The 9,084-nt window shown below is 35.0% G+C and overlaps 1 protein-coding gene across 1 annotated transcript in view; it reads left to right on the top strand.

Annotated features, from left to right (window-relative positions):
- BZW2 (basic leucine zipper and W2 domains 2) overlaps nucleotides 1-8,208 on the top strand; it is a 60,475-nt gene extending 52,267 nt beyond the window's left edge. The window contains exons 10-12 of the mRNA XM_011362849.2: nucleotides 178-316; nucleotides 6,924-7,046; nucleotides 7,745-8,208. Of these exons, the coding sequence (XP_011361151.1) occupies nucleotides 178-316; nucleotides 6,924-7,046; nucleotides 7,745-7,773 (291 nt within the window). The 3' untranslated portion in view covers nucleotides 7,774-8,208. The remainder of the gene's footprint in view (nucleotides 1-177; nucleotides 317-6,923; nucleotides 7,047-7,744) is intronic.
- The last annotated feature ends 876 nt before the right edge of the window (nucleotides 8,209-9,084 follow it).

Below are 9,084 nucleotides of genomic sequence, written 5' to 3'. Positions count from 1 at the left end.
GAAATCTGGTAAATGCCGAGATAAAAAATTCATTTTGATCGAACACAATAGAATGAGAAGGCAATCCAAAGTGAAAGTTTTCTAAGCAACTCTCCAAGTTACTGTTTGCGACACATGTTTTGTCAGCCCTGGACCTCCCAGGAAAGTTAACAGTTTTGCTCCCCGCTTCTCTTCTAGCAATACGCTCCCCTGCTGGCTGTGTTCAGCTCCCAAGGCCAGTCAGAGCTGATCCTTCTCCAGAAGGTTCAGGAATACTGTTACGACAACATCCATTTCATGAAAGCCTTTCAGAAGATCGTGGTTCTCTTTTACAAAGGTACCGTCCATGTGCTTCCGCCTCTGTTGCTATGTTTTGTTACAACCCTTTGAGGGGCAGAGCAGGGGGTGAGGCAGAGGGCAACATGGGGTTCATGCTATTCTTTGCAAGTTTCAGTGAGGCAGTGAGTGGTGGAAGAAATCATCTTTCTATATCCTGTATAGAAAGAAGATGCAAATGCCATGTTCGCTGGGCCTCAGGCACCAGTTAGGCCCCTGGGCACTTCCTGTTGGTGGAACTTCCTAGAAGACTGGTGATGAACTGGTTATTATTTGGTCAGGGAGGGCAGAAAAAGAATGTAATTACATAAAGTAATTAGGTCTGTTTTTGAATTATAAGGATTAGCGCTATTAACAGTGATTATCAAAATGCTACAGAAAGTTATGTTCAGACCTTTTTGGGTGCCATAAAGCTGACTTTAAAATTATTGAAATAATTAGCCTTTTTAACTTTGTATTTTAGTTATTTGTTCCAGCTGTTCTCTTATTTTCCAAGGAAATGGCTATTTTGAGATTTTCACATTTACTGCCTTTTTATTGTATTTATAAAGATGAGGTTGCCATGACAACTGGCACTGCCTTTGATAAATGAATGCTATTAGGGTTTTAATTGATCTCAATCTCTATATCTACAGCATATAAAAAATGATCCTGGACAATTCTTTGGTCTGAGTTTATACAGTTTTATGAAAGAAAAAGGAACACTTCAGATATTATATATTTTGAATATTATAAAATGATTATTAGAAGTTACTACAATCTTAAATGGCATAATATCAGAAAAACAAAAGTATAAATTAATACCAGCCAAATCTTTCTTTTCCTTTTGATGTGTTCTTAAATTTGTTTCTATTGAGTGATAATTTGGCAATGAAGTATAAAACTTTTACGTTATTCATCAATAGCCATTTTTAAAAAATGTTTAATAGCATTTACAAAGAGTTTTAATCAGCCATCCAGATTCTTCAGTTGCATACATCTTGCCCACAAGTTTGGGTGATATTTTTTTACTTTCACAGCACCAAGTTATCTGGCACAATTTTTATATCAGTAGGAGGATGCAATGATTGCCAAGTCCTATTTGAAATTCAGTAATTGGTGTTTTTCTCTGGCCAGATCTGAATTAGGTCCTCTTGGACATTGTCATGAGATAGCAATGCCCTAAAACTAGGGCTTCACTGATGCCCAAGGTGACTCTTCAGAACCAAACCTGCAGGTCGTATTGTGGACCCACCTATGGCACACAGCTGCCAAGAAAGAGCCGCAGGGCCCTCCCACTGGTGGCCATTCTGTCCACGCTGCCCGTGGTGGCTCCATTTGCAAACTGGTAGAGAGACCTGTGAGCTAGGTTTCACATTTGCTTTGTGGGTAGTCGATAGTTTCCACTACAGAGAAGCAAACTGATTATAAACTAGTGGCGTAGGCACACACTTTCCTTTCTTGTCATTTAATTCCTAACCCAACCAGTGTCTCTTACCAAATTTTTTCTTTAACTGAGACACAGTTGTTTGAGCCACATCTGAAGAAGTACCTCATTTCGTTATTGTATTTAATTCACAAAGAATTAGCAAACAACTTTCTATCAGTAATGGCATCTAGCTTGCATAGTGTTAGTACACACAGACCCAGGGGAAAACTCCAAGACTGAAAATCTGCCTCCTTAAAGCAGAAGGCAGAGAGAGACCAAAAAAAAGGGATGGGCAACTCTAGTCTGGCAACTAAGGATTTATTAAGGGAGACTTCCACAGGAGTCATGTCTTAGGTGGCTGTAAGGTGAAGTGGGTATACTCTGTGCCACTTGGCAGGCACCAAAGAGTTATATGTGGAGGGGAGCGAGGCATACACCCAGGTACTAGTACGCGAACATGACCACATATGGTAAATTACATGCTTGACCAGGTCAGGACAATGGCCTGCTCCAGGAATCAGCATATCGAAGGATGCTTTTTTGTCAGGATGAACTTTGATTACAACAGTCCCTGAGAGAGGTTGGTGGTAAGCAATCTCCATTCTCACCGGGGTCCACCTCACAGGACAGAGAGTGGTCACAGAATAGTCAGTCGCAAAACAGTCTCTCTTCCCCATATATAAACTATTAAAATTCTTCAAGATTCTCATTTTTACCATTAATGCCAGCATCCTTCCCTATTATACTCCTGATAAAAACTACTGATAGCTAGCAAAAATGGCTACTTTGAGTAATTTCCTATTCATCAGCCCCAAATACTAAGGAACAGTGACCTGAAATTATAAATTAACCAAGAAGTAAAAAGAAGAGGCATTAGCTCTGCCTTAGGCTGTTGGTTAAGTAGGTGATCAGCTTTTAAGCAATCTAAAGTTAACAAGTTCCTTGGCAGGTTATGAGCAGGCCCCAGGAAACAGGAAGGTAAGTGTCGACATCAGTTTTATTCTGGCTTTGTTAGTTTTGGAAATGAAATCAGGAAACTTTTAAAAAAAAAAAAAATGAAAATCTAAAATATAATCACTGAGATATTTAAGCTAAATGTCATTTTTTATGTAATTTCATAATTTTCCACAAAATTATACATACAGTCTGTTTTCCTGCCTGAAATAATTACGTTTTCTCCTGAGAACATGAAACCCCTGAAGAACGATTGTTCCATACCCATACCACTATTAAAAGAGTTACTGTGTTTACTTTCTTATCTTTTTTGAATAGTCATTTTTACTCTGACCTTATTTCATTCAACAAACATTTGTGCACCAGGACACATATATTTTCTGTTTTTATAAAGATTCAGATGCTTTTGTTATATATTTTATATGTCTAGAAAGGGTTGATGAACACTGTGTATTAAAACACTCCTTTCCCAAATCTAATGTGCATGTGAAGCACCTAGAGAGCTTGTTATGTTAAAGCACAGATTTCCTGGTGACATTGTGACCATTGGTCCAGGACCACTGTCTAAAAAGTATTTAAATGCCAGAAGTGACAAATTCCATGCTCTGTAGTGATGTGTTTATGATTATACTTATCATTAATCCCATGTACTCGTATACATTTTACAAATAACAAATATCAAATTGTGTTTTGTTTGCCTCTTTTATCTAATGATGTGGATTCCTTTTATTATAAGGAACATTTTTGCTTTAATACAGGTTTTAAAATAATGGAAAGTCATTCTCTTTTTCCATTTTTATCTCTCTCTCTCACTATACACACATACACACACACACCTTCCTCATATTTCCAGATTGTAAGGACAACAGAAAATTGGAGATGGTATTACCCATGTCCCCTTTGATAAACCTAGTTACTTAAACGAATGCTATTATCGAAAGACTTTAAAAGTATTTTCTATAAGTAACGTGCGATAAAAGTGAATAAACTATAAATAATGCTTTTCAGCGATGAAAGAAAAAGTGGTGGTTGGTCATTTAGTGAAGATTCACTTTCTATATTAAAATCTTGATTTTAATATTTCTAAGGAAGGAAAATAGTAAATTCATCGTTAATTTTCAAATATCGTATTATTCACTTTTAAAAATAATTTCTCTTTCTTTCTGTCTTTCATTCTTTCTCCTGAAGCTAAGTACTATATTTTTGGCATGTAGGTCTAAAAAAATATAAAACTACTTTCTCAAGTGCTATCAGTATCTCTGTCATGGGTTTTATTATCTGCAGAAGTTTCTTAGGTTAAATTCTGTCATGCAAATTTTTCTAAAATAAATTTCTTATTCTAAAAAAAGGTGAGTGGCCTTCTCACCATATATTCCCAGCATTCTTAAGATAAACTATTTTTGGCTTTGTCCCTTTGCGACATCTTTAATTAAAATGCTGAATTTCCTATTCCAAGTGACATAAGTTTTCAGCTTAAATATCTGAATAACTAATGTTACATAAAGCTTTGCAATTCTCATACCGCTTTTACAATGTCTGTTTGATCTTCATGAAGACCTAAATTTTAAATTATAACTCTACCAATTGAGAAATACTTGTTTTTTCTCAAGCAAATGAATTTGTCCCATTTACATTGCTCAAGTTCATGCTAGATGAGAGTTCTTACATTATATGCTAGAAATTACATGAACAAAGTAGTCCCTGACTTCCTGAATTTCAGAGTGTTGAAGAAAACCAAGAATCACTGTCAATGTGTCAATGGCTAAAGGCTCATAGAGTTGATGAGAAGTAGTAGGATGGCAGTGAAAAGGCACCTAACTCATAGCTGAAACTAATTTGGAGGAGAAAGGCAAGGCTCTCCAGGGACACAAATATTTTACCAGAGATGATGAAGAAATTGGCATAGAAGAGGAGAAATGTATTTTAATCCAAGAGAACACTACATGCGTTGGAGGATGTCTTCCTTTTTTAGTTACTTTTATTGATATATATTCTTATTTGGCATTTCTGGGAGATCCTAACAAACACTTTGTAGTCTCTCAATTTTAATTAACTCTTCTCATTCTTTCTTAGAGAAAAAAAAAATCTCTCTCTCCCTCATTCCTCAAAAAAAGAGTTACTTCCTTTTAAAATTAGACTTTTTACTAAACAAAAGCTGATTTTTTTTTTTTTCCAAACTTTTTAATGCTTTGCCTCCTAAGTTGCCCTGTGTGGTTGCTTCTGTCCCTTCTTTATTGTTTATTCCCAAATACTAGAAATTTGGTCTTGCATCAAGTATGTATTACTAAATTAGGGTCTTCTAAGAATTCAACTTTGATCATTTTGTCTGATTTTCAGTGGATAGTACATCTAGTAAGTTTTAGCTATCATTTAGTGTCCTTGTTTCACAAGAACTGTCATTAACAAGTGTTTTAGTTGTGTGGCTTCTTTCAGCCCCTGGGGGGCAGTAAAACACAGGAATGAGCTCTGACTCTTCAGAAAGAAACAGCCAAACTGCAGTCTAAATCAGCTTTCCAACATGTACATTGTATCATATACAATTCATTAAGATAAGGAGAAAAAATAGACTATCTCTTTATATGTTAGCCACATTAATTTTTTTTTTCATTTTATGACATTACTAGCAATAGTTCTATAGAACATATGATTTATAAACCAAAAAGTTGTCTGATGGGGAAGCAATTGGGGAATTAGTGATGTAAATCAAAAGAATCTTCAAGATCTTGTAAAGAGATCTCAATTATGTAAAAGAGACTTAAATTCTGTGTTTAAACTAATTAGTATTCTTGGAAAATCTCTGTAAAGAAGACTTGCACTGTTACAAGTCACTTCCTTAGGCTGTAAACTGCCTGCTCCTCATCTCTACAAAAACTGAGCTTTGAAGGCAAGTGGGTGGGGAAGTTGTTTCATCATTGTGAGTGCAGAATATGGAGCTGTAAACAGAAGAGGCTAGAAGCTAAGAGTAATTCTGCAGGACTCCTGATTAAACCTTTTTTGTCCAGTCCTTATAAATGAATAAATCCAGACTTCCTCTTTCCTTTGCAAAATGTAGTATATTGAATGATAAAAAGAAATAAAAACGTGTTTTCTAATACCAATCGTGTGCATTTTTAACCATTTCAATCTCTCCGTTAATCCAAGAGCCAATTATTAATTTTTTTTAAAAAAAGGTTGTGTTATGAAAAAGTCAGTGATGTTTGAAATGAAAACTATCAAATCATTTCTTTCATTTTCCTAAGTTAAAATTATATTTTAACTGCAAATACATCAGTAGAGTGATTTATCAGCATTTGCAATGGATTGGGTAGGCATTGGGGACAGTAATAAATTCGTTTTATTGGTTTTGCATCTCTTATTTCCTACTCCAAAATCCCAAAAGATAACCCATTAGAACACTGGCTATGGATGCTATTATTCATATTTCCCTTCCTATTCTTAACATTAAATAGTCTAAGTTAGTGGTAACTTAATGGTATCAAGGCATATTTGCAGAATTTAGAGTTTTAGGTAATCAATAGTTAATTGATAATACTTTTTGTTAGACACCTATAAGAAATCTATCTAATATGTCTCTGTTTTTCTCTTAATGGACTACAAGAGAAACATTACTCTTGCAATTTAAAATACGATGCCATAGGGAACTAAGTTAGTGATTTAGCAACAGAGTTAAGTGTAGAACTTCGGGTTTTGTGTGCATTGATTCCATATACCCAGGAAGCTCATTTTTATATCTAATTGTTAATATCATTATTGCATCCTATCTACATTTTTTTTCATTTGCCCTTCTTTTTTCCTAAAATTGTAAATCCTCTTAAACGTCCAGTCATCTGAGGTTGCTGCTTAATCAAGATGTGTTTGAAGTTGGCAGGACACAGACTGTTCTGAAATGCTGGAATTGCTGATTCATTTGCAAAATTACAAAACAACCTAGTTTCCTACCGGAAAAGTAGGACTGTAAGAGATTTGTAAGTCCCAGTGTGACTTGCATATACACTTGCATTATTTCATGCCTGATGAGCTGTATATCATCATCACTATTTACCAAGCTAACTGCTAAAATATGCCACTGCTCTATATGGAAATGAGCTTGGGTCCTAGCTTCTGATAAGTTTCAGGTATGAATTTCTTTTATAACAGAGCTTTTAGTGTTAAAAGTGATTGCTTTCTATTAAACTCTAAGAAATGGAATTGCCTTAAAACATCACATTTATGTAGTAACTTTAAAATCTTTGACTTGAAATTGCAGCCGATGTGCTGAGTGAAGAAGCAATTTTGAAATGGTACAAAGAAGCACACGTGGCCAAAGGCAAAAGTGTTTTTCTTGACCAGATGAAGAAATTTGTTGAGTGGTTACAAAATGCAGAAGAAGGTACGATTTCATTTAACAACTTTGGTGGCCATTTAGCAAATGCTTTCTCATCATAATTCAAGATATCTACATCTTTCACAGATTTTTCTTGCTTTCCAAAAACTAAAGTTCTTGAAGTGTCTTCCATATCATTTTGCCTACATCTTAGCCTTTCTTTCTGAAACCAAGGCAATGAAAATGTCTACATGGCAAAAAGAAAAAAAGGGGGGGGGGACTCTCTTAAATTATCCACCCTAATGGAGAACTAAAAGAAAGAAATAATTAGCAGATCTAAAAGTGGGGAAAATATATATTTGCCTTAATCACACTTGGGATTATATCGATTTTCATAAGCACTGTTAATAGTTAACTTATATTAAAATGGCAACACAAAGCGGAAGAATAATGATGAGAGTGAATGCAACTAAGAATGAAAAGTTTATTTTAGGTGATTCAAAGAATAAAATAGTGTTTTCTCTAAAAGTATTAATGAGCATGTTGCACTTTTAGAAAGGCAATAGTTATTTCAAAGCAAAGAGAGCTAAAGTTTGCTATCTTCCCCTGTCTGTGACTATCTTACCTGGTAAAGGATGCCCAGGACAAAAATATCTTTTGGGTGGCAGAGGCAGAGAGTGGATTAGAAACTCTTTCATGACCTTTAAGGGAAAAAAAAAAAAAAAAAAACAATTAAAAATCTTGCTTTCTTTCTTCTCTCCTAGAATCCGAATCGGAAGGTGAGGAAAATTAGATGACTCGAGAAGCACAATACCTAGGGTTACTACACAATACTTTGATTGGGAATGCTGAACCATTCGAGAAGAGAAACTTGGCTTCTGTTTTCACAAAGGATTAAAAATAGGATAGGGTTCCCTTGTGCAGAAGGGGAAAAGTGGTTTTGTTTTCATTTTGTTTTTAAATGGAGCCCTGAGGCATCAGCTATTACACTTGGGACTCTACCTCTCACTCACTGTATGCTAACTTAAAGCCATTCAACAAGGAGTCAAGTAGGAATCTGAAAGTAAATACTCAACGGACTCCTCTTTTTTAGCTGTATTTTTCAGGTACTGTGTGGTGAATGCCCCACTGGTGTCTATTACAGGGCCACTTTGGTAGTTGTGTATCTGCTCGTGTATGTGATTTGACAAACCAGTTTTTTTAAATAAATGGCTTTATAAAAATCTGGGTCTATATTCTCATAGTTTTTATTTCTTCCTACACAGATGACATTTCAGCATTATGCTTTATTATTTTTCCCCATCCAAATTCTGAATCACTACTTTTTTTGTCATCTGTGAAAACAACGCTGCTCCTTTAAGCTTCATAAGTAATAAATTTCAGTTATCTTCATAGTGAAATAGAAATTGACGCAAAATTACATGTGCATTTGCCCTAATACCATGAAGTGATATTATTAAGAATAATTATTAGATATGCAAATACATAGTTCCACACTTCTCATGTTTTCCTCAGCTCTATTTCCTCCCTATTTAGAGAAGAGAGACTATTTGTGTATGTAAATAGATCTTTGTTTATATTTATTTACATCTAGGTGATTTTATTCTTTAAATTATCCTATTCTCAATAGTAGCAATGTCAAACATATTACTGTTCGGGAAAGCTCATAGTTTTATTACACGTCTTCCTTACTCTTGAAAAATGTAAGGACTGCCCTGTTGCAATGGTAATCTCCAAGACAAACTATCTAAGTAAGAGTTAGGGGGGAAAAAGGAGATACATTGGAAACTGTGTTCACAAAGATATGACGTTTTCTAGTTTCTTATTTGTCTTCAGCAGAAAAAAGGAAAATTTTCCCTACGACTTGACCACATACCTAAATCTTTAACATGATGGATTTCTTCCATTTTTTAAATACTAAGTCTTTGAGAAATGCCTTTCTTCCTGTGCAGTAAGAGCACTGCTGAGTCCTCTGTCCCAACAATGGACAGAGAAATATCAATGTGAATATATTTTTGAAAACTTATAGGTGAGAATGTCCATTTCATTCCACAGAAAATAAAGACAGACAACTGTGACCAAGCATGGTTGGAAGCCATAGAAT

The sequence above is a fragment of the Pteropus vampyrus genome, unplaced genomic scaffold (assembly GCF_000151845.1).
Source record: "Pteropus vampyrus isolate Shadow unplaced genomic scaffold, Pvam_2.0 Scaffold4, whole genome shotgun sequence".
NCBI classification, from domain to species: domain Eukaryota; kingdom Metazoa; phylum Chordata; class Mammalia; order Chiroptera; family Pteropodidae; genus Pteropus; species Pteropus vampyrus.
This window is presented reverse-complemented; position numbering and strand designations above follow the sequence as displayed.